Raw genomic sequence first — 25,283 nt, forward strand, 5'->3', positions numbered from 1 at the left:
AAAAGCTGCCACCTGCGATACATGAAATGTAGGGTTCTTAACTTGGGGTGATTTTGCCTCCCAGAGGACAGCTAGCAGAGTCTATGATATTTTTTTTCATTGTCATGACTAAGGGGAGAGATGCCACTGGCATCTGGTTGGTAGAAGCCAGCGATGCTACTAAACATCCTACCATGCGTGGAATAGACTCTATAACAAAGAATTATCTGGTCCAAAATATCAATAGGGCTGAGGTAGAAACTCTGCCTTAGGAGTTAGCAGATGTGTACAAAGGGCATGTTGAAAGCTTAAGCTCATTGAGCAGATATACAAATTAAATGATACCACTTCAACTGTGTGTAAAACATGTATTTCTAGAAAAATCTTAAAGTTTCTAAATGACAGTTTGGTTATTTAATAGCTCTATTAAACACTTGCACTTGTTCCATAATAAACAACTGGTCAATTTTGACACTGTTTCAGTAGATCAGTAGTATGAAAAACAAGCATTAAACATGACAGGATCTTGTTCATGAATTATCATTAAAATCTCAGGAAACAGTTTGAGAGTCGTACACACCATAAACTAGCTGAACATACTTTAAATGATCCAAGAAATTATGTGTATTTGTTAGGATAAAGTTTTGCCTGTAAAAAGGCCAAATAACAGTGGCTTAAAACCAGTAGAAGTTTATCTTTCTCTTAATGTAGCAACCAGAGCAGAATCAGTGCGGGGTTACTGTGTGGCATCAGGGTGCTCAGGCTCTTGCTTTCTATCTTGTTCTGCCGTCCTTGGCACACGGTTTCCATCTCATGGTCCAATATGACAGCTCCAGTGCCCACCATCCCATCCATATCATAAATAGCGGGGAAGCAAGAAGGAAGTCAAGGGCATGATCCCCTTTTAAGGGCGAGATCTGGAGGCTGTGCACACCACTTCTGCTCATCCTCTTGTCCAGAGCTTGCTCACATGGCTATAGCTACCCGTTAGGAAGACTGACTGTTTTGTTATGGAGCCACCTGTCCAGCTAAAACTCTGAGGTGCCTTTATTATTAAAGAAAGAAGAAACCCATGGATGTTGGAGGACAGCTAGCTGTCTCTGCCTCAAGTATCTTGTCTTAGGTTAATTCAAGGTCAAGGAACCCAGAGACTGCTTAATAATTCCAGTTGGCCTTTGGTGAGGATAGAGGTCATAGACTATGACGGTGTCCACCGTGGCCTGGTTTTTCACTCTGTTATATTAATCCTAAATCACATGAGAGGCAGTACTAGGGCAGGAGCTAAACCACCAGGGTTCAAATCTTAGCTCTGCCACTTGCTAGCTGAGTTGATTTTAGCAAGTTTATTTCCACTCTTTGTGCCTGGATTTCCTCCTTTTGTAAATTGTTAATGATGATAATCTCTAACTCACAGGATTATAGTAAGGATTCCTGAAGTAATACATGTAGAATACTCAGAACAGTCTTTAACATAGTACCACTAAGAGCTCTAAACATCATTATTATTGGAGGGTTCCTGCACCTGGCTAACTGATTTCTTATCAGCTAATTCGAGCCTTAATTTTTTTTTTTAGCCTTATCTTATTAAGCACAAAGATATCTATTAATTTCACTTGGTTTTAAAATCTCAATGAGGGCAGCCCCAGTGGCGCAGCGGTTTAGCGCCGCCTGCAGCCCAGGGCGTGATCCTGGAAACCTGGGATCGAGTCCCACGTCGGGGTCCCTGGGTGGAGCCTGCTTCTCCCTCTGCCTGTGTCTCTGCCTCTCTCTCTGTCTGTCATGAATAAATAAATAAAATATTTTAAAAATAAAATAAAATCTCAACGAATATGTATTAATTTGATCTAATTTTGAGTTGTACCCTCACCCCAACAAAGTATTAAAATGTGGTGTTTGACAAAACAAATGAATAAACAAAAAGCAGAATCAGACCTATGAACATAGAGAACAAATAGCTGGTTGCCAGAAGGGAGGGAGAGATGGGGATGGGCAAAGTGGGTGAAGGATGTAGTGGGAGGTACAGGTTTCCAGTTATGAAATGAATAAGTCATGAGGATGAAAGATACAGCACAGGGGATATAGTGAGTGGTATCCTAAGAGCCTTGTATGGTGACAGACGGTAGCTACACTTATAAGGGTAGCATAATGTACAGAGTTGTGAAATCTGTGTGTACACCTGAAACTAATGTAGCATTGTATGTCAACTATATTTCAGTAAAAAAGAAAGTAGGATTTTTTTTACATTTTTTAAATTTAAATTCAATTTGCCAGCATACAGTATAGCACCCCATGCTCATCCCATCAGTGCCCTCCTCAGTGCCTGTCACCCAGTTACCCCATCCCCCAACTCACCTCCCCTTCTGCAACCCTGTATTTCCCAGTTAGGAGTCTCTCATGGTTTGTCTTCCTCTCTAATGTTTCCCCACTCAGTGCCCCTCCTTTCCCCTATAATCCCTTTCACTATTTCTTGTATTCCACATATGAGTGAAACCATATGATTGTCCTTCTCTGATTGACTTATTTCACTCAGCAAATACCCTCCAGTTCCATCCACTAAAGTAGGATTTGATATGAAATGAAGATAAAGCTAAACTGGGATTGAGGTAGATTTGAGCTAACTCATGAATCAGTGGATTGCCAGCTTCTTACAATGAAGCCACATCAGTGGACAAGCTAGTCGGTGTAGACAACTAAGGTTCCAGCTGCTTTGTCAACATATAACCTTGCCTCTCATTTGTTGATTTCTCTTTTTATTATTTTATTTTATTATTTTTGATTTTATTTATTTTGATTTTATTTATTTATTTATTCATTTATTTATTTATTTATTCATGATTTATTTATTTATTTATTCATTTATTTATTCATGACACACACAGAGAGAGGCAGAGACACAGGCAGAGGGAGAAGCAGGCTCCATGCAGGGAGCCCGACGTGGGACTCGATCCCCGGACTCCAGGATCGCGCCCTGGGCTGCAAGCGGCGCTAAACCGCTGAGCAACTGGGGCTGCCCTCTTTTTTATTTTTAAGATTTTATTTATTTATTCATGAGAGACACAGAGGGAGAGAGAGGGGGAAAGAGAGCGAGAGTGAGAGAGAGAGAGGCAGAGACACAGGCAGAGGGAGAAGCAGGCTCCATACAGGAAGCCTGACATAGGACTCGATCCCCGGTCTCCAGGATGATGCCCTGGGCTGAAGGCGGCGCTAAACCACTGAGCCCCCCCCACTCCTACCCCCACCCAGGCTGCCCACATTTGTTGATTTCTCAACAGAGGTCAGAGATTTCTGGTTTGATCCAACAAAGTACACTAAACTTGATAGTTTTCTTTACTTCTTAGTAAAGGAAGTTAAGAATTCACAAGAAAAACATTGGAAGTCAGAAGATCTACAAATGGCTGTAATTGTCTGACTTTCTACACTATTTTATATTTTAACATCTTGTAGCAGATATCCTTCTCTGACATCCTGTCTCATGAGCTTTAAGAAGCAAATGACTCAAAATAAAGTTCAGTATCATTAATGCTGCTAACATGCTCGTGTGTGTGTCTGTGTGTCTGTGTGTGTGTGTGTGTGTGTGTGTGTGTGTGTGTGTGTGTGTATCAGAGAAAATCCTATATTGATGATAGTGTTGTTTGGCCCCTAAAACATCCATTGTTCATTGTTAGGTTGTTGCATACTTTTTACTAGTGTAACTTTTGAAAGCATGTGGCTATTTTACCTCTATACGGAGTGATAGAAATGCAAATCCTGTATATTGCTGCATTGGCACTGGATGCATTTTCTACAGGCTGTAACATACTCTGGAGTGAATGTGAAGTTAGTGCGAGCAGCTGAACTTCTATACATCAACCTTTGTCTTGATTTTCTTTTCTAAGTCCCTTTGGTCCTCACAACATAAAACTTAACAGGATGATTCTCTATCCATTTCATATTAAATTCAGTGAAGAAGGATGGTGATGACTCCATAGCATTATTACTTTACCAACAAGAAATGACAAAACAATTTCATAAGTCATATGGAAATGAAAATTATTTAGACTGACCTGTGCCAAAATATTTAGTAGGCTGGATAGTAAGCACTCAGAAGTCGTGTGGGTTTAACAACAGCATAATGGGAATTTTCAGATAAATGATTTCCATTTCTACCACAGAAGCTTTGATCTCTTAAAACTCAACATATTATAGTATAAGCTGAAAAATTATTCATGACTTAAAGAAACAGGTCTTAGAGTGTTAATTCCTCCAAACAGAAAAAGAAGAGTTCCACTCGTTTCTTCTTTCTCTTTAAAATAAATTAATACAGGAAACAGAAAGGCATAGAAGGAATGGATGGGAATGGAGACTGGTTGCCTTATGTTGGTGAACAAGCTCCAGTGAAAAGGGGACAAAATCCATTTCCCATAAGGCAGCATTTGTGAGTAGGGGGGCTATGAATAAGCTCTTAAAAGTTTAGAGACTTCACAAATCTTTCCTTGGCCAACTTGAACAAAGCATAAGACTCATGTGAGTGACTAGGTAATAATTGTAACTTGATAGAATGATAATCCTCTAACTAATATATATAAGAACAGTAGAGAGAGTGTCTGTAAAAGGTCAGCATGAAACTTTTGAAAATAATTTTACATAAAGGCAAAGAGTCTGCCTTTAAGAGCAAGATCTGTACTTTCTCAGTTCTGCAGAGTCTTTTTTCCCCAGGACAGAGACTCATACTCTTACTTGAACCATATGATTTGTTTGTGGGAGACTCTTCAGCACCTCAGTGTTTGTTTTGGAATATGAAATCATATCAAGATTCCATTGATTAATACTTATTGCAAATGTAGTCCCAAGATTGTGTAACTTGGGGCTGTCTTAGAAGGACACCCCCAGTATGTCTACTTCTGATCAGTGTGTGTGGTTTGGATCTATGGATCTATGGAAAGGGGACAGCACCTACCATATAGGTTGTTGGGAAGAGCAATGATAGAACTTCTGTCAGGTACTTTACAGAGTGCCTGGCACATCATTAACTCTCAATAAATTTTATTATTGGTACTGTTGCGAATTTCCTGCACAAGTGTTAAGAGGGTAAATGGAAAGATGATATCAACTCTTTAGAGTTGGTTAGAAATTCAATTTGCAAGTGATGAAATAAAGTGTTCCTGCCACCCTTCTTCCCACCACCAGTTCACTGCTCCTGGCTCCTACCACCCTCCCCCTCATCTCTTCTCTCCCCCACCTCCCCCTTTCTCTGCCACTCGACTAGTGTTACCAGTTTTCATGGCATACTTCCAGAGATACTGTATATACAGAAAAGTGAAAACATATCTGTGTATATTGATATTTATTTTTGGAACATTTATTCATAAGCAGCCCTCACTTGAAAGAGTAAAAAAACCCCTTTCCAGCTGATAATTAAAATGGGAAATGAAGTAATCTCTTTCCTCTATGGTTGCAAATGGCAAGCAAGTTCTTCTACCCTATGGAATCAAATGGTTATATCCTTCCTCATTTAACTAGAGATAGAGGATGTTAGCATCCTATTGATAGGATGCACATCAAGGCCCAAAGAAGTGGTTCAGTGGAGCCACGCTGAAGAATATTACTGTATTCAGTAGACCATTTTATCTCCATATAGAGACATGATTATTTAACTACTCGGCCAAATATATGGGTGCCCAAAATCAACAACCAACTCTCTATTATATATTTTTATATATTAGTTGACTGGCTCCATATTGAAAGGAAAATGGAAGCCTTAGTTGAAGACTGGTATGAGACACCCTACTCTAGCTGAACAGTTACAGCAAAGAATTTCAGAAAAGTGACAGCCACTTCTCTTCTTTTAAACATGCCCATTGCCCCACATAAAAGAACCTAATCAAATCGTGATTCAGCACTTCCACATTCTGTCCCTCAGGACAAAAATGGGTTAAAAAAGCACATTTATGATTATCATGGTGCCTTAGTAATGTGGTAATATTATCTGTAAGTAATGCAATGAGGGAAGCAGCAGCAGACGAGGTCACTCTGCATAAGCAGCTAATGGTGACTGGTGTCATCTGGCCCGTGCATGGTTAACAGACCTAGTCTAGGTATCATGGTTTGCCATTTTGGTTAAGCCTTCACTTTAGAATAGGTGTGCCTGTCTGTTTGAAAACCTTCCCTTTGGAAACTCACTTTTTACCCAGGATTACCTCCCAAACAAGTATCTGGGATTTGGTGTTATTCAGTGCTCTGTCCTGCTGAGGATGTTATTGGTCTCTTGAGCAGTAGAAATAGCTCTGTGGATTTGGTCTTGATAAGTAAAGAGCTTTTCCATTGGCCTTTACCATATCTGGTATGTGTGTGCTTTTTATATGAGAAATGTAGATATCTCTAGGAGTTTCACCTGACATTATCTCTTGTAAGATTAGAATGTGACCACATTTTCAGCTCTGAACACATCAACGGGACCTTGAGGCAAATTCATACGTTGAAAAAAAGAGCCATATGCTGTTAATCAGAATGTGGCAGCATTCCAATTCGAGGAGCATTTGTGAGTCCCCATATTAATATTAAATGTAAGAATCTTTGTTGATGCAACGTTAAGGTTACAAATGTGCACATGCCAAAATTGGGAAATAGCAGAAAATAAGATTCTCATGGTGACATCTGTTCTCCACTATAGTACATGTTCTATAATACAGTGTACAGTTTGAAGAATGATTAGTTATGCAAAGCCTTTGGTATGTGGTATGATTAAGAACCCTAAACTTCAGCATGTGGGGAAGCAGGAGGGATAAGGTGAAGACGTTACTAAGCTAAGATTGGTTCACTGCCAGTCAGGATTTTACGGCATGACTTTAAGCAATTAGTTGACCTGCACCTCAGGCTCTCTAGAAACTAGAAGTAATAATGTACCTTCTTTCTAGTTCTCCCTAGTTTACAGGAGGTGAGGCAAAGAATCTGCTGAGATGAAGTCTCCAAACGATGTTGAACTTTCATCATCAAAGTTAGAGGTAGTGGCTTTCTGTTATGGGGTAGGAAGTGGCACCCCAAAGAGTAGGACTTCTCAGTTTTGTCTATTTGCACATAATTTATATTAATTTACATATATCATGCATCGATGCATATGTTCTCTCCTTTGTCTATAATTAGTGAAATTTTAATCAAATCAACAAATGTTTGTTGTTTACTATATTCAAGATCTGTGTAAAGACAAAAGATAAGTAGAGATGCTTTCAAAGACGACCAAGTCAGAATACATAAGTAAAGCACATACATAGCATCTGCAGTAATACAGGACACATAACAAGAATATATTGCTTTTTCAGTATGGTGGAAAGTAGTGCCTCTGTTTTTCCAAATCTATTATTTGATTTTTTTTAACAGTTTGAGTTGTAGCTGAAATATTACATTGATATTTTTGTATTTAATTTATTTTATTTCCTCTTCAATTTTCAAATTGAAATGGAAGATTCCTTTTTTTTTTTTTAAGGTTTCTCCTTTGGCTGAACTACTTTGGAGTTGTATCTTCGAGTATTATCTGTTTCTTAATATTTTCAGGCTATTAGATATTTACATGTCGGGTTTATGAGCAAAAAATCTATTTTTCATTCTTTCAATCCTGAAATCATTAAATAGAAGATATTTTCATTAATAGAATTAGATTTTCCATTTATTTATGTTGATAATGGTAGTGCTGTAACTTTCAAATACAAGTTCAATTCTTCAGACCCCTTGTCAATAGGATATCTGTTTGGAATAAGATTGAATTTACATTAAACCTTCCACACTGCATTCAACAGGGACATTTGTGTTCAAGGCAGCTGATAAGGCTGTATTTTCATCTGAGACTATAGAATACAGTGACACTTGCCACCTGGGAAAGAGAAGAATTAAACAGGTGACAATGGCCCCCATAGGATTGGTCCAAATCAAGGTCATTAGCCTATGAAAATCTCAAAGCCAGCAGCTGTCACCCTTTTTCTACTTTGATATAGAGACTAAAGGAGTGACACACCCCATGGACACACCTAGATGGTTAGTGCCATATAAGGGAGGCATAGAGTACACACTCTTCTAGATTAAGCATCCTGGGTTCAGATCCTGCTCTACCTCTAAGCAGCTGTGTGAGAACAGGCCAATTCCTTAATTGTTCTGAGCTTTGATTTCTCTCATCTATAAAATGAGGATAATAATGAGACCAATCTCATTACTTGAAGTTTAAATGAAATAATGTAAGTAAAGGACTTAGCCTTAGTACAATGCCTAGAACAAAATAAGTGCTAAGTAAATTTTAGCCATAGATATTCAAACTATTGACAATGATATTTGTATGGAGATGGTCTTATATATTTCTTTTAGAAATATTTACCAACTGTGTTACTTATTATTCTTGGTAACAAATTACCAGTGCTGCCAATCACTATGGCATATTTTCATAGGAAAATGCTAACAATCCTTTCCCTTCTTTCCTAGCTAACAAGGTATTTCCCGATCCTGTCTGTGATCCCTACCTGGGGAAAAAAAATCATTAAATAAACCAACAAACAGAAGTCTCCACTATATGAAAACACACAACTCTGTTTAATCAAATAGATAGTATTTCTGGGTCAAGTAGAAAAATATTTGTGATGAGTATTGTATTGCCTTAAAATGTCAAAGCTGGCATCAACCAACACAAATTTTATAATGTGCGAAAGCCCAAGGTCAAGAGAAAGGCAAAATAGAAGAGTTATATTTTCTACTAATACAGAATTCAATAGATTAGGAGCAGAGAGAGAAGAAGACTGAAAATTTGAAACTGGATGTAGTCACACAAGAATATTACAGTGTCTGGGAGCTGATAAGGGCTTTAAGGAAATTTAGAAATCTTTAAAGGAATGGACGATATGATCAAAGCTTGTCCATAAGAAAAGAGGACTAGAATAATTGAGAATACCAGTGGATTCCAATCTTAGTGAAGAGAAGTTCAGAATCCCTTAGAGGCTTACTTGAATAATATTTGGAAACGGCTGTGACTTGAATTTTAAAAGAAAAATACTAAATATTTTTAAAGTACTCTAGAGGTGTGATGCATAGTGCATCATACAATTTTAGGAGTAAGTGGACTTTAAAAATCTTCGTACCTTAGGAGATATTTTTGAAATTCTGAATTTTCTTTTTTTTTAATATTTTATTTATTTATTCATGACAGAGAGAGAGAGGCAGAGACACAGGCAGAGGGAGAAGCAGGCTCCATGCAGGGAGCCTGACGTGGGACTCGATCCTGGGTCTCCAGGATCATACCCTGGGCTGAAGGCGGCGCCAAACCGCTGGACCATCAAGGCTGCCCAAATTCTGAATTTTCATATTTTATCGTACTGTGCTATTTTTAAGTTTATTCATTCCCTCATCTATTCAATAAATACGTATCGAGGATTGAGCACCTAGTTCAACACTAAACAAGAAAAGAGGGAATTCTATTTGCCCAAACAATGGCAATGCTTTTTCCCCAAGATGTTCTCATGTGTGCCCATACTTTCTAATAATTCGTAGAAGGAAACTCTTTCAGATTTAAAGATTTGCCATCACTTACTACTCGGTGGGGTAGCTCCACACTTGGCCCCTTCCCTGGGCCAAGTCGTAAGATCAGTCATTATAGGGCCTCATTCTGGGGCAAGTGAAAGGTGACCTGAAGGGAACTTGGTAATTAAAATTTACATAATTGGTGGTCAGAGTTTTGATATGTTGCAAGCCGCCAGCAGTCAAGAGCTGGGAAAAAGCCGGAGGAAATGGGCAAGAGAAATGAGAAGGAAGCTCTGAAGCCACCACTCTGTCCATTTAGGTCCTGGAGGAAGTGTTTGGGTTGCCCCAGTAAAGCCCCCTTTAAATTTATGTGATCATAGATGCTTATTCTTTATGATTGGTGAATACAGAAAAACTTAATGTAGAACAAATCAAGACTGTGACAGATTTGTCCTTGGTAAAATAAACCAAAAGGCCTGCATTTTCTTCTTTGCTCTTACAGTAAAGAATAGTGTATAACGTAATGAATGGTCAGGGATATGGGCCTTGGTGTCAGATAGACTTGGATTTGTGGTAGGCTGTCACTTACTAGCTAGGTGACCTTGAATTCATTGTTCAAAGCGCCTAAGCCTGCTACTCCCTTTTTAAAATTTTTTTTGTAAACTGAGAATGGTAATATCAGTAATGCATAGTGCTGTTATAAGGCTCAATATATAATATGTGTAAACTGCATAGTACAGTGGCTCACACAATGGTAAGCCCTCCGTAAACATAAGCTATTTTATTAATTATGCATTATCTCCTTGATATACTTTTAACAAACTCTAATTCTGTTTTTGCATAACGGAGATAAACTTTCAAAATGGGGTGAAACTAGTTATACAGTTTTACCTTTATCTGTTACAATTATAGCTTAACCACAGTGACTTAACCAAGTGGGGGTCTGTTTTTTTTTTTTCACACAATAAGGAACTCAGAAATAGAATAGGGCTGGTGTAGTTGTCTGAGCACCCAAGCTCCTAATTTTCTGCTCTACCACCCTTATTAGATGGCTTTTATCTTCATGGTTGAAAGAGGGCTGCTCTACCTCCAGATATCTGAGGAAGAACAGCCCAGGGTGACAAGATTGTCATTTTTTCCGGGAGTTGGGGGAATGTCAGAGAGACTCACCCTAGGAACTCCCACCTGTATCTCATTGGCCTGAACTATGTTTCATGGCTAGCCTCTAACTGCAGTGGAGGCTGGGAAAGGAAGAGCATGTTTACTGGGCACATACCACCCTAAAAAAACAAAACAAAAAAAAAAAACGGTTGTACCTCAGATATTACATAAGCAATCAGCATTGTCTGCTACAAAGCCACAAGAAGGACACAGCTCCCAAGCCTGATGGTTTTCTAACAAAGATTTATAAATATCCTCAACATTGAGACATTCTGAGGACATCTGCTGAGACTTTACGTCCTCCGGTCATCATTAGGAAGAGAGATGGTCACTGATCTATGATTTGGCAAGATAATAACCAAAGTCCATTAGATGTGACTCCTAAATCAATACTCTCCGTTGGCTTTCACGCTGCAATGCAGAATCAGGTTGCCATTCAGTTCAACAGTCATGATCTTGGTGATATGACTCATTTATTCAGTAAGCATGTATTGAGGACTCACTGAGCTTGGAAATACAAGTAAGGGGAAAATACAGAAGCAACATCTGAAATCCCAATGGATTTTTTTTAAGGTTAAGTTAGATGACAGAGGCTGGCAGTGAAGCTCCATGTTTGGATGCTTAGAGAAGTTCGCTAAAGAATTGAATTCTATGTGATCAGCCTCCCTGGAATAAGGCATACCAAGTCCTAGCCGTTTTTGATTACCAGAGGCATTGAAGTTCAGTTTTCTTCTATTGACTTAAAATGACCTAAACAAACAAACAAACACAGATGCAGGAAGCATCTATGAATCTTTACCAGCTTAAGAGATTACAAATCTAAGGATTCTATTGAGGCTAACTGTTGCCCAGCAATAAGCAAAAAATGTCATCTAACTTTTCTGAGTTGATCCCAGGATGTTTATCAAGAACCAGTTTCACAAACCATTCTTGGTTGTAGACTTTGGCACTGATTTTTCAAGGCTGAAAGGAGCCTGAATGAAACCTAGAGACAATTGCTTAAGTACTCTGGGCTTAGTTTCCTTAAATGTAAGAAGAGTACTTTGAAGAAGAGGATCCTTAAGGTTCTTCCCTGACCTAAGGTTTGGGGCAGAATGGAGCCTTCATAACTTGATTCTGGTACTCAACCTTGATGCTGGTCCAAGTTGTGGGGTGCCCTGGGGTGGGAGAGGGCCTGGAATTTGGTGTTATTCAGTGCTCTGTTATTGGTTTCTTCCTCATTGAAATACAAGATTTGGATTCAAAGGAATCTGCATCCTTTACTTGATCTAATGTTCTGTTGAGTAGAGTTGGATAGAACTCGCTCCCAAATTCTACCAGCCAGGGTTTATTTCATGGAAATTTTTGGAGAAATGCCTGATGGGTTTCATCTTCCCAGGACCTGTGCATGGATTCTTCCAAGTTAGTTAAGAAGTAAAGTTTGAAATGAGCCTAAAGAAGATCAAGCCTGTGAACTCTTATGCCTAAGAATCACCACCCAATGTTTTTAATTGGGCACAGATTGGCCAAAACTATCACTAAATTCTGCTATCTTACCTGTTCGTTGAATTGACATCTTGACCTGCAAAAAATTCCCATGCTTTGGAAGAGTGTTTGAAATGGTCCTCAAAGGGGATTTGGTTACACCAAGACCTGCAGAGAGGTGATCCTAGGGAACCTTATAGATCTGGTAAGACCAGCCAAGTTACCCCAAGTTGAAGTGACCTTTAAAAAGAAAAAAAGGCTATAGAAGAACTGCAAGCACTGAAGCAAAGATGCCAACCCACCAGAGTCCTTCACCACAGCTGACTCCTTAATTCATAAGCAGCCCTCAGAAGGTGGCAGCTTATTTTAAGCAGAGGCCTGCAGAGCCATGAAATCAAAGGACAGAACCCATAGGGCCAGGATCTAGCCAGATAATCACCTATCTGGGATTCTGATGGTAAATGCACAGGATTGCAGAATTTCAGTTGAGATAGGCCTTAAAACTCCAGGCTTGACAATGAAAGAAAGAAATGATCAAAATACCATCTGTCATAATGGAAAACGCAGGCAGCCCCAGAGCCTCTTCCTCATGCGGCAGCCAATGCAGATTTCGTCAATCTGGACACTTCTTTATGCGTTGAGGTCACATTTTGGCCAATCTTTTGCTTACGGCTTGAACCAAATAAAGCCTCCTCATCTCCGCATTTCCCTTGCCAAAGTCAGGTTGAGAGATGGTTCTTTGAGAAGATTGTTTTGGCAGGAGATACAGAGATCTTCTCACACTGCAAAATGCACCAACAAAGCCAACCAGTTCACTAGTCGGGGGCTAAATAGTGTTCAGATGGAAACGAAGCAAACTCAAGTCCTTTCCTTTGCCCTGCTTGATCTTTTTTTGGTATGCCTTGGTGGGGATGGGGGTGGGGGTGGTATTTGTTTGTTTTACCAAAAATGCTCCCCAAGTTTCAATGAAAGGTACAAAAGAATTTTCTTCAGTAATAACTAGTTTATCTCAGAGGGAATTGGCTTTTAGGATTTTCCCATTGGATCTTTCTCTTATTCCTTCTTTATTCTGACTCTTGACATACTATAGTTTCTAACTTCTCTCTGACTAGAAATATTCTAGGCTGACACTTTCAAGAAGAAAAACGGAAAGAAATCCTGGTGTCTGTGAATTGTTGCTAAATCTGCACATGTCCACTTGTAACCAAGAATATTAAACTCAGAGCCAAAGAACAGGAGGAGAAGAAAAATCCCTTCCTTGCTTGTTGTAGACTTTGGCATTGATCCCACAAAGCTTGGAGGAGCTTCAGTGAGCCCATGGGTCTGAAGTCTCTGCTCTCCCAGATTCATGAGCCAGATTACCTGGGGCAATTTACTTCTCTAGGCCTCAGTTTCCTTATAAGTCAAAAGAGAACATTGAAAGAGAAATCCTTCATCTGCCTTCGGCTCAGGTCATGATCACGGGGTCTTAGAATTGAATCCCACATCAGGCTCCCTGCAAGGAGCCTGCTTCTCCCTTTGCCTATGTCTGTCTCTCTCTCCGTGTGTGTCTCTCATAAATAAATAAATAAAATCTTAAAAAAAATAAAAAAGAAAGAAGAAAGAAAGAAAGAAAGAAAGAAAGAAAGAAAGAAAGAAAGAAAAGAAAAGAAGAATAGAAAAGAAAAAAGAAAAAAGAAAAGAAAAGAAAAAGATTCTTAAGGTTCCTCCCTGAACTAAGGTTTGGGGCGGGATGGAGTCTTCGTTACTATGAAAACCCTGATTTTGGTATCAACCCTGTACAAGTTGTGGGGTGCTTTGGAGTGGGAGAGGGCCTGGAATTTATGCCTTGGTTTCTTCCTCATGGAAATGAAAGAGATAGATTCGAAGAAATCTGAGTCCTGTACTTGATGTAATGCTCTGTTGAGTAGAGTTTGATAGGACTCGCTCCCAGATTCAACCAGCTGGGTTTATTTCATGGAAATTTTTGGAGCAACGTTTGATAGGGTTCATCTTGTGTACCCTTGGATCACCGGGTCATAAGAAGCACAGTTTGGCATACCATCTCTTGGTCATTATGAACGAAGGGCCACAGTTCATCATAAACAGGAAGAGCTGAGACCTTGAGGTAGGGCTGCTAAGATAGAGACTCTCACTAGGTTCCTGTTTTTCCAACTGTACTATGAGGATCAAAGTACTTGCTCCTATATATGTATTTACTTCATGTAAAACAAAAACCTGTTTAAGAAAGAGGGAAAGTCCCAAATAACAACCAAGACAAAAACCACAGGTGGGAAAGTAGAGAGAAAACCATTTGATCAGATAAAACTGAGTAGAAGGGAATTTGTGGAAACAATGAATGGATATCCTGGGATTAGAGCCTAAGACTATGAAGATAAAATAAAATGCTTCGTAGAAAACAAAATCCTCTGAGACTCTATATCAAAAAGACATCACTAGATGAGTATTTTGCTCTAGAAGAAATGAAATCCTTATTCATAGCTCCTTAAAATAGTGAAACAAATGCTAAGGATATGGGAATAAAGATAAAGAAGAAAATGTTTTGGATCAGTGGTACCTGCGCCAGAAACTAATCCCTGTCCCAGCTGAAGGAAGGGAAGAAAAAAAATGTCTTAAAATAATACCTATATTCCAAACTAATTTGTGGGTATGAACAGTTTAAAAGCAGTTCCTGGGGATCCCTGGGTGGCTCAGCGGTTTGGCGCCTGCCTTTGGCCCAGGGCACAATCCTGGAGACCCAGGATAGAATCCCATGTCAGGCTCCCAGTGCATGGAGTCTGCTTCTCCCTCTGCCTGTGTCTCTGCCTCTCTCTCTCTCTCGTGTGTGTGTGTGTGTGTGTGTGTGACTATCATAAATAAATAAATAAATAAATTTTTTTAAAAAAGCAGTTCCTGTTAAGTGGAATTTTCTGTTAAATGTTACACTGCCTTAAAAGTTTTATAAAGCAAACTCCTACTTAATCTAAAAGAAACTAGGTTTTGTTTTTAGCAGAATAGGAGATAATTGAGGTGGAAATGTGCTCAGGTGACAAGTGACTGCACGCTGTTGCTACTGACAATGAATGTGAAGAGTTCTTCATAGGGTGCTGGAGCTTTGTGGTTAACTGATAAACAATATCTGCCAGAGAGTTTGTCTTGAAAAGAATAATCTTCTGGCTTGTTGTTATTGGGAGGAAGAAAGGATATAGAACCTTTGGAGTATGGCTCAGACCTGCAGATATTTTCACTAATAAAATCTTTAAATCACAGTTCTTGGTTTGACTTAAAACACCTATTCAGAAGGCAAGTAGCCTTGTTTTCACCCTGAATTGGCCATAAACCTTAACATATGCTGTCTCCAGGCCTCAGTCTATCCCACTATAAAATAAGAATAGTGTTTATTCCCTGCCTTACTTAGATTTTCATTCATTCACGTATGCAACACATAGATACTACGTCCTTATTATGTATCAGGCACTGTGCTGAGGATACAGAAGTAAATCATGTAGAACCCCTTCTGCTCAATGACTCACATTCTAATAGGAAAGAGAGTCCAGAGAATGCATTTATCGAGCACTACTGCATACTGGACTCACTGGCTGCTTTATGTGAAAAAGACATATGTAATATAGAAGGTGTGTAAACAAATAATATAATAGGTAAAGAGGTGCAATGAAGGTATTCGTAAAAGTGCTTTGGGACTGAGAAGGGGAAATGACTAACTCTCCCTGGAGAATTGGGAAGGCTTTACCAAGGAGATGAAACCTGGACAGGGCTTGAACATGAGCAGGACTTTGTCGTGCGAAAGGAATGCTGGGATGGGGAGTGGTTTCTGGTGCAGGTACAATTGATTCAGAAGTACTGCTGGCTTAGAAGGGACTGGTCTGTTTTCCAGAAGGGCAAGTAGCCCATTCTGCTGAGTATCTGGGTGGTTGGGGGTGAAGTGGGGAGCTGAAGGTGGGAGGTGGGTGGAGGAGGATTGTCAAGGATTTTGACACTCTTCAGAAGGCACGTGAAGGAAGGAGCTTGGCCTGGAGGGACCGTTGGGATACTGGACAAGACACGTCAGATTTGTGCCTTCAAAAGACCATTCTGAAACCAGTGACGGGAGCTATTAGAATGGGGAGGAGCTGTTCCAGAGGCTTTATTAGCAATCCTGGTGAGAAAAGAGGACTCCATTCAGGCAGTGCAGTCAGGTCAGTCACAGAAAGATCTTTCAGATTCGTTTGTTCATTTCCAAAGATTTTAAAGAATCAAATAATAGAAAAACTTTACTTAAAAATATGTCAATCTTCACTCCACAGTGTTGTCTACACACACAAATTGGAACCTGAAATCTCTTTGTTCAACCTGTAGCCTGTGACCACAAGTGATAGCCAGGCCAACTCATTCAAGGCCCAGGACAGCGATGGGGCTGGGCATCTGCATCTACGACTTGGGATACTTGCTGCTGTCCCACCAGTGGTCTCCCTAATGTAGGGTTCCAGTCACTATTGCTAATTCATAGAGACTAGTGTAGGCCTACAGTATCTGTTTTTATGAATGTTTCCTTATCACTAAGTTCACAATTTAAGTACTATTAAATATTAAAGTATTATTAAAGTTTTTGTGGGGGTGGGGGGCATCTGAGTGGCCCAATGGTTGAGCGTCTGCCTTTGGCTCAGGGCATGATCCCACATCCGGCTCCCCGCAGGGAGCCTGCTTCTCCCTCTGCCTGTGTCTCTGCCTCTCTCTCTGTGTCTCTCATGAATAAATAAATAAAATCTTTTATTATTCATCTGAGAGCGAGCTGGAGAGAACAGGGGCCGGGGAAGGGGCAGAGGCGGATGGAGAAGTAGGCCCCCCGCTGAGCAGGGAGCCCGATGGGAGACTCCATCCTGGGACCCCGGGATCAGACCTGAGCCGAAGGCAGGCGCCCCGGCGTCATAAAGGACTTGTGAGCCCCGGAGATCACCCAGAAGGAGAGGCGGCAGGTGCCGCTGGGTGCTGGCGGCCCCTCGGGAGCCTGCGGCGCGGTGGGCGGCTCTCGGGGGAAACTGGGCCTGTGCGGCTGCAGAAAGGCGCGCGGACGCCTGGGCGCCTGCCCTGCTGGGTACCAACCTCTGGAGCCACACGGACAGCTTCCGGCGACTGGCTCGCTGCGCCAGAGCAGCCGAGGGGGACTCCAAACGGACTCGGCGCTTTCTCGCGCCGCCCCGCCCCCTCGGAGCCCCGTGGGCTCCCTCGCCTGCGCCCAGAAGGAACCTGCTGGTGCCCGCAGCTGCCCAGCCCAGCCGCTTCCAGAGGCCCGGGGCTGTTCTCCCTGCTGGGCTGCAGCACGTACTCGTAGTTCTAGGAGTTTCCTAAGGCCCATGGAGAGAATTGGACTTCTGATGATGCTTCAACTTCTCAAGTGTGTGACTAATGCTTGAAAGAATTATTAGGAGACTTCTTTATTTCTAATTGCATCGACTTGTTCGGTATGTGACCCAATTAATTCATTCTTGTTGTGAATGTTATTGGAAGACCCTGTACCCTCTTGACCTCTCCGTATAATTATGACCGGGGTCCTCCTTTGAAGCACCATCTGGATTACACGCTTAACAGGAACTAAAATGCCCTCTCACCGCTGCTTGGGCCTAAGGACAGTCATCCAACAGTGGTTCTTGTGTTCTCAACCACTCAGTAGCCAGTACCTCCCTTTTGGTCTCCGTGCCCCCCCCCCCCAATCCCACCCCATCCCCGACAGGGTTTTAGCTGCATGGTCTTACTTTAATAAAACTGGCTGTTCTCCCCGAGGCCCAAAGAGCTGTGTTTTAACAAACACACATAAATCAATAAATGTGCCTTATCAGTGTTGGGATTGCTGGCAGGTGCCTCAGAGCAAACAGGACTGCGATGCCATCATCCTCCTGGTCCCTTCCCCCACCCCCCAAACACACTTGGATTTGTTTCTGCTTGTCTGTAGATCACACTATCTGGCACATCTGCATTCAAACAAAAACTGATCCCGCCCGCTCACCCCGATGCAGGTGGAAGCCCGTATCTGGGAAGCAGTGTTAACCCAATTGTGAGAAATAAAGTTCTTTCTTGTGATGTCTCTGTCCAGTGGTCTCAGCATTTTCATCTGCATGGATCCTTAGAAAAAGTTGTACCATTTAATTCTCACCACTTGGCATCCGGTTCTATAAAGCAACATCTAATGCATTTTAAGAAGTTTCACAATAATTTCCTAAAGTAAAGGACAAGCTGTCAATTCAGTAAACTGTTTTATTCTTCAGAGTGAGGCCTAAAGGCCTCTTAGTGGCCCAGACGAGTGTCCTCATTAATGTGTCCCCTTCACTCTTTTTTGGGGATTCTCTCTGTCACCCATCTCCCTATATTACTGTAGAAGTTATGTTTGTGCAGCCCATTACAGTTCAGTGAGAAGAAATACAGATGAGAAAATCAGAGGTAATTTCTATGGATGATGATGAGAAGTTAAAAACTTTTTAAGATGACAAGAAGGTGTATTAATGTCCACACACCTCAGTCATGGCTGTGAATTATGTAGAGATAACTGGCAATACTCATCACTTTCCCCAATAGGATGAGACCTTTGGGGAAATTCTAGTTGTGGAGTAGTGTCTGAGCCCATTCAGGCTGCCACAACAAAATCCCACAGACAGGCTAGCTTATAATAACAATAGAAGTCTATTGTTCACAGTTCCAGAGCCCCAAAGTCTGAAATCAGGGTGCCAGCATGGTGAAGTAAGGGTTTTGTTCCAGCTCTCTATTGCTCACTTTCTCTTCACAGGGCAAGAGGGGCAAGAGAGTTCTCTGGGATCTCCTTTATAAGAGCACTAATCCCATTCATGAGGCCCCGCCCTCACTACCTCGTCACCTCCCAGGGGTATGACCTCCTAATACCGTCACTGTGGGCAGTAGGGTCTCAATACATGGATTTGGGGGAGACACAAGCATTCAGACTACAGCAAGAAGGATGCAGTTGGCATCTCCGTGTCCGTGTAACACATTAAGTTCCTCATTAAGGATTTTGCCCCACCCCGGACATAGGGCAAAACGTTTCTTCATAAAGCGCAATGAAAGTGTATTTCCTTTAAGGGATCGAACCATTTGTTTTCCCATCAGAGTCCGAGATCCAGCCCTCTTTATTTACCGTCTTGTGGCAAGAATGTGCATGTCTGGAGTTCTGACATGCGACTCAACCAACCATTTGCTCACTTACATATGTTGAGTACCAACTGTATACTGGGCACAGCGCTAAACTAAACCCTGCTATCAACCTACTGGAAGGTTTGGTTGGCTGACCTTTAGTGACAGAGAAAACACGGGATTCTTGACTAGAATTGGAATCCATTTGCCACCACAACTTTCAAGAATAGCCCTCTTAGAAACAGGAAATGAACATGAAGCCTGGAGTTTCCTGGGACTTACTGGCAGTGCCCAGCCACAGTCTTCAGAAGGAAGCCCCCTCTGCTAAAGTCCTGATGAATTTTGACATAAAATGAAATTTGTTCATGATGCCTTGTTTACCCCTCATGATGCTTTGCTCTTTTGGCCCAGAAACAGAAAAGATAGTACTAGAGGCAGGAAACGGATTGCCATCTTGGAAATTCAATGACCAGCTTTTCCCCTGTGATGTGTGTGGGAAAGTGTTTGGCCGCCAGCAGACATTGTCCCGACATCTCTCGCTGCACACAGGTGAGTCAGGGCCTCACTCCTGTTTTCTGCACTCTGGATCACCCAGCTTTTCTCTCCTCAACAAGTTGAGTTTCTCTAGAGGATTATAACAGAAAATGGTGGAAATGTTTCTGTCCTGGCACGTTCAAACTAAGGCCCTGGAAAAGGCTTTTATTTATATTGAAAGTAGGATGGATGAGAAAAGATACATGTGGGCTCGTGCAGGTAAAGCTCTCAAACTCTAAGTAATGTACTGCTGTCATCTTGAGGGTGCAGGGGATGGGGACACACCCCATCTTACTGGTTTCATCCTAGAGTGGTAAATGGGAGCAGCAGAGGGACAGAGCAGCTGGTGGAGAAACTGTTGCTATCTTTACCTTCATGTAATAGTAGAGAAATGTGGCTGATTCTCCGTGTTGTGAAAGGGAAGGCAACCAAATTAAGACAGGATAAAGGAGGAATAAATAGTAACTTAATTAATGCAACAAAAATAAGTTCCTCCTCCCCCAGAAGAAAGGACTGTATTTTAACTTCACTGTGGGGGTCCTCCCCTGCCCTGCCAAGCCCAAGGCCACCAGCACTTAACATGTGGGACACCCCCCATAGTAATAATGATGAGAAAAACTTTTTTCCTCATTCTTTGCTGTGAGGTGAGTAAGACGGGCATTTTGTAAAGGCAAGCCCAGAAATACAAAGTAAGAATCCGGGAGAGAAAATGAAGTTGCTCCTTGCTTTTTTTCCTACCGCCTGCTACCTTTATCTGCACAATGAAAGCAAAGCTGGCTCCTTTTACTATAATTTGCTTGATTAATCGAATGAATTCAGAATGCCACTCTGGAAAGAGCCCTGAAACGTTGTCAGTTTTACGAGAGGTTTCTCATTAGGAAATTAATTGAAATTTTTAATTTTATTTGCGTAAAATGAAAATTTCCCATTAAATTATTTCACACGAGTCATTTTCCCCCCTTTAATTTCATTAGTTTTTGATTTCTTGGCTGACCTAGGCCTGGAGCTTAGGGAAAATGATGAGGCTTCTCTTACACCAGTCCCAGGAAGGCTGTGTTCCATTCTCCTTTCCACAGCTAAGTGCCCACCCTCGGCAGACACGTGGGGAGCATGTGCACACAGACAGTCACACATACACAATATTCTTTTACTCCTAGGAATCAAGAAGAGGGACCTATGGGTGTCTAGGAAAAAAGGAGATGGTCCACTTGCCCTGGGACTTTATCTTTGAAAGTACTAATCCAGCAGTGAGCTGCTGCATAATGACTTTTAGAGACTACAGTTCCAAGGTGTTCCCTCTGTGGCCGTCTGCAAAGAGATGTGAACTCCCCCGTGCTTGATAGCGTTAAGTAGTCTCTTGCAAGGTGTTGGGTTTCCATTTTTGAGAGCGGTTTGGGTTTTCTCCTCTTCCTTCTCCCCCAGAGGAAAGAAAATACAAATGCCACTTGTGCCCCTATGCTGCTAAGTGCCGTGCGAACCTTAACCAGCACCTGACCGTCCACTCGGTGAAGCTGGTGAGTACGGACACTGAGGACATTGTCAGCGCCGTCACCTCTGAAGGCAGTGATGGGAAGAAGCACCCTTATTATTACAGGTGAGCTGTGAATGGAACCTTCCCCGACTTTCCTGCACACTCCCTGCCTGTGTGCTAGGGCACAGGTGATGAGATGCTGCTTCTCCGTCACCGTGCCAACCTTCGCTTTAATAGCTGCTCTGCTGAGGCTGAACTGGGAAGCGGCGCTGACTCCTCTCTGGCTTGGGTGGCCCCAGTAGGATTAATTGAAAGGGACATGGTCTTGGAGGTGGCTTTCTGGGGTAGAACTCCGGAGAGTGACAGGGCTCTGGGAATTATTAGCTTTTAGGTTCGTGCAGCTGGGAAGTTTCTACCTTTGTAACAGAACACCTTGCTGCTTCCTGAGAATTGTCCTAAGGAGGAAAAGAGTAGGGAAAATAAATCTGAAACTCTGAGGAAATCGCCCTGAAAGCAATGCCTATTTTCCCCAGTCGTATTGTCTTCAGCACCTGAAATGTTGTATTTCCCTTCCACATTTGACCGCGAATCCATACTTGGTTTGGTTGCTGTATGATCCCAAGGCTCAGCATCTTGTCCAAGACGTAGACCATACAGACTGATGGAAACTTGCTTTTTCATGAAATGTCCCCGTGGATGGGTGGCTTCTACCAGGAATTGTCAGACAGGAGTTGCTCCTGCTTGCAGTGCCATCCGGGGACTTGCATGTGCCTTCGGTCCTACACGGAAGGTTTCCGGGGCCAGAGAGAGGCTCACCGGGTACGCGGGGTGCTCGGAATTTATCAGTGCATCACCGCTGCTAACATCTTGGCAAGGCTGCGCCGCTTCCCCTTGCCCAAAGGAATCAGTAAGGTGATGTGCAGCATCTGGAATCTCTGATTTTTAATCATCTTCATGATTATTTAGCATCATTATAGCATGTATGGGATTGTTACATTATGCTGGCGCTTGGTCCACTTGGCACGGTGATCACTTCAGAGCCGTCCCAGAAAGCGGGGAGAATTTTCTAATGCAAAAACCTTTTGGCGGGAGGAGAAACGTGTGCAAAGTCCAGTTTTCTGAGTGTACCACAAAGCGTCACTCCTCTCACTCTTCGTTTTTTTTTTATTTTTCCATCCCCTCATTTAGCTGTCACGTGTGTGGATTTGAGACTGAGCTCAACGTCCAGTTCGTCAGCCACATGTCACTCCACGTGGACAAGGAGCAGTGGATGTTTTCCATCTGCTGCACCGCCTGCGACTTCGTCACCATGGAGGAAGCAGAGATAAAGGCTCACATTGGCACCAAGCACACAGGTGACCGTCACTGCCCGCCCTTCTCGCCTGCACGCCCGCCCGGGCAGAAGCATCCCTATCACCGCGCGACCCGGACCGTCTCTCCCCCGCAGGGAAGGCCCCGGGGGGCAGAGCCCCGCTGCTCTGCGGCCGCAGGGCCATCGCCTCCGGACGCCGCAGGCTCCCGTGTCGCTGGGCGGTGCTGAGCCGGCGGCGTGGCCCTCCCCGGGGTCCTCGTCGTAGGCGACGCCCGCAGCCTGGAGCCTCCCGCGGGGCACCCGGCCTCCCCGCCCCCGCACTCCGTGGAGGCGGCTTTCCGGAGGGAGGCTCTCTGCCCCGGTCCGCAGCCCCGACGCGGCCCTCCGCACGCGGCTGCCGTGACAGGCGCGGCCCCGGGCGCCCCCTGGGCCGGGCCCCGCACGCCACGCTGCGGCTCCGCGAGGCCGCCTGTCGGGGCCGCTCGGGGCCCAGAGCGCCGCATTCCTGCGACGAGCCGGCGGGGCCAAGGCGCGGGCAGGGGCCGCCTTCGCGGAGGGCTCCCGCCCCTCGGGTCCACCTCGGGTCCACCTCGGGTCCACCTCGGGTCCGCGAGGTCCCGCTGTGACGTCACCGCGCAGCTCTCTCGCGAGGGAGGGCGCCAGTGACGGCGGCGGCGTCCGCACGTGCTCGCGCGCCCCGCCCTCCGCGCCGCTCGCGGCCCTGAGGCCGCCCTGGGCTTAGCCGCCGCCTTGGTTCCGGGGTGCCACAGCCCCGGGAGCTCGCCTTTGCCCGGCGTCGAGCGGCTGTGACTGGAGGTCGGCGGAGGCGCCGCCTCCCGGTCGGTAATGGGCTCGAGCCACCGTCGCGCCGGGGCGGCAGGCGAGCGGGAAACCGAAACCCGCGTCCCCGCGTCAAAGACAACCGGAAGCAGCGCCTCGGCAGTGGCTATACCGGAGGCAGAGGCCGGCCCTCTTCCAGTGCTGCCGGCTTTTCAGATATTTTTCCCTCCTTTCCGTGACTCCCCCATTCTTCCGGCCCCTTCCACACCCCGCCCGAGCTTGCCTGAGGCCGCTCAGGAACCTTCCTCCTCCCCCACCAGGCTCCAGCTCCTCTGCCACCACCCGCCTCAAGGAAACCATAGAAACCATAATGGCTGGAAAGCAGTTGGATTTAGAATCACTTGATTGTCACGGATGAAAACCTCACAGTCACAAGTAACCAATGCAGACACGCTCACGGCCACAAGAAACAGAGACATCTTGTTCCCTCCGAGGTGGTAGGGCTCCCTGTCCACCTGGGAAGAATATCCTCGTTTGTTACACAGACCAGAGTGAAATGCACTAAAGAGGTCGCTTTTTGAAGACAGCAGAAGCCTCGAACAGTGCTGCTATTAGGGAATAAGGTTATGGCCTTTTTATAGGTTTTTTTAGCCAGGGAAACTCAGAATTGCGTTTTGTTTTGTTTTTTTCCTTTCTGTTTTTTAAGGGCCAGATAGTGAACATCTTAGGGTTTCAGGCCATACGGTTTCTGCCACTACATTCATTGGAATGAATTGGAATTTGAAAGTTAGTGTAGACAATACACAAAAAAGCGAGCCTGGCACTGTTCCAGTAAAACTTTATTTACAGAAACAGGAGGCCAGATTTGGCCAAATCTAGGGCTATAATTTGCTGACCGCTTTTATAAGCTAATGGTCTTCAACAGTGAGAGTTTCTGGCATGTATTCAGTTGCTGTTGAAGTGTTTGAGTTTGACCCAAGATACGTCGATCTTCATCGGTTCATTAATAAGCTGTATAACTACAAAGTTATGATATAAGGCAGTATATATGCTATGTGATACATACTATACTACATATTCCCGAGAATAGGAAGCTTATCTAAGTTGCTGCTGTCTCTCAGGCACCTGGACCAGTGCCTGCACTGTGTAAGTGGGAACAAACGTTCATTCAGTGGATGAATATGTGTGTGCAAGCACATTTACACATGCTTGTGTGTGCTCAGCAAGAAAATTATTCTGATGAGGCCCTTATCAAACCCTGAGAGACTTATGCATTATAATCTATGTGCAAGAAGTTCCTTGGAATGGAGGAAAACATGCTTTGAATTCTAGATCCTAGTTCTAGACCCCATGGTAGCATAAATAGCGCTGCACTTCCAGAAATTCATTTTAACTGCTTTGGGCCTCCATCCATTCCTTGACTTTTTGAATGTGCAAGGGATGCCCAACAGGCATATGATGCTATAATTCTATGGACCTTGTCATCCGACTTGATTTCCCTGTCCTAGGAATGGGCACCTATTATTTCAGTGAAATAGTCGAGAAATCTGTGGTGCTTTCTTGTTACAGACGTGAAGCTGTGATCTACAGGATGAGCTTTGTCTCCCACAGAATCCATGTGCTTTCTGTACTTCCTTCCTGGCTACTCTCACCCAGGGCACATTTGTGAACAGGGTGCTGCTGAGTGGGCACCTGAGGAACTGCCCTCTGTTTAGGTAGTTTCTTCTCGGTGACCCCTCCTTACCCTCTTGCTCCCACTCCCTGGCTCCTTGTGTCTGTAGAGAACATCAACAAGGGAAAAATATTCCCTCTGGTTTTCCTGATTTCCTCAACGCAGATTTTGCTGCAATTTTTCAGTGTTGCAATAACAGCATTGAGGAATCTGAATAGCTATTTGGAAAATACAACCATCAATACCTTCACTTCACACCAACACCAAAGTAAGTATCCAACGACTTACACAATCCCCATTAACAAATCAGCCCTGGAAACGCTTGA

At 43.3% G+C, this 25,283-nt stretch overlaps 1 protein-coding gene across 3 annotated transcripts in view; it reads left to right on the forward strand.

Annotated features, from left to right (window-relative positions):
• Nucleotides 1-25,283, forward strand: part of ZNF827 (zinc finger protein 827) — a 168,570-nt gene that overhangs the window by 129,048 nt on the left and 14,239 nt on the right. For all 3 annotated transcript variants that reach the window (XM_055336373.1, XM_055336375.1, XM_055336374.1), the window contains exons 9-11: nucleotides 19,600-19,737; nucleotides 21,145-21,316; nucleotides 22,382-22,548. In XM_055336373.1, the coding sequence (XP_055192348.1) occupies nucleotides 19,600-19,737; nucleotides 21,145-21,316; nucleotides 22,382-22,548 (477 nt within the window). The remainder of the gene's footprint in view (nucleotides 1-19,599; nucleotides 19,738-21,144; nucleotides 21,317-22,381; nucleotides 22,549-25,283) is intronic.

The sequence above is a fragment of the Nyctereutes procyonoides genome, unplaced genomic scaffold (assembly GCF_905146905.1).
Source record: "Nyctereutes procyonoides isolate TBG_1078 unplaced genomic scaffold, NYPRO_anot_genome, whole genome shotgun sequence".
In the NCBI taxonomy this organism is placed as follows: domain Eukaryota; kingdom Metazoa; phylum Chordata; class Mammalia; order Carnivora; family Canidae; genus Nyctereutes; species Nyctereutes procyonoides.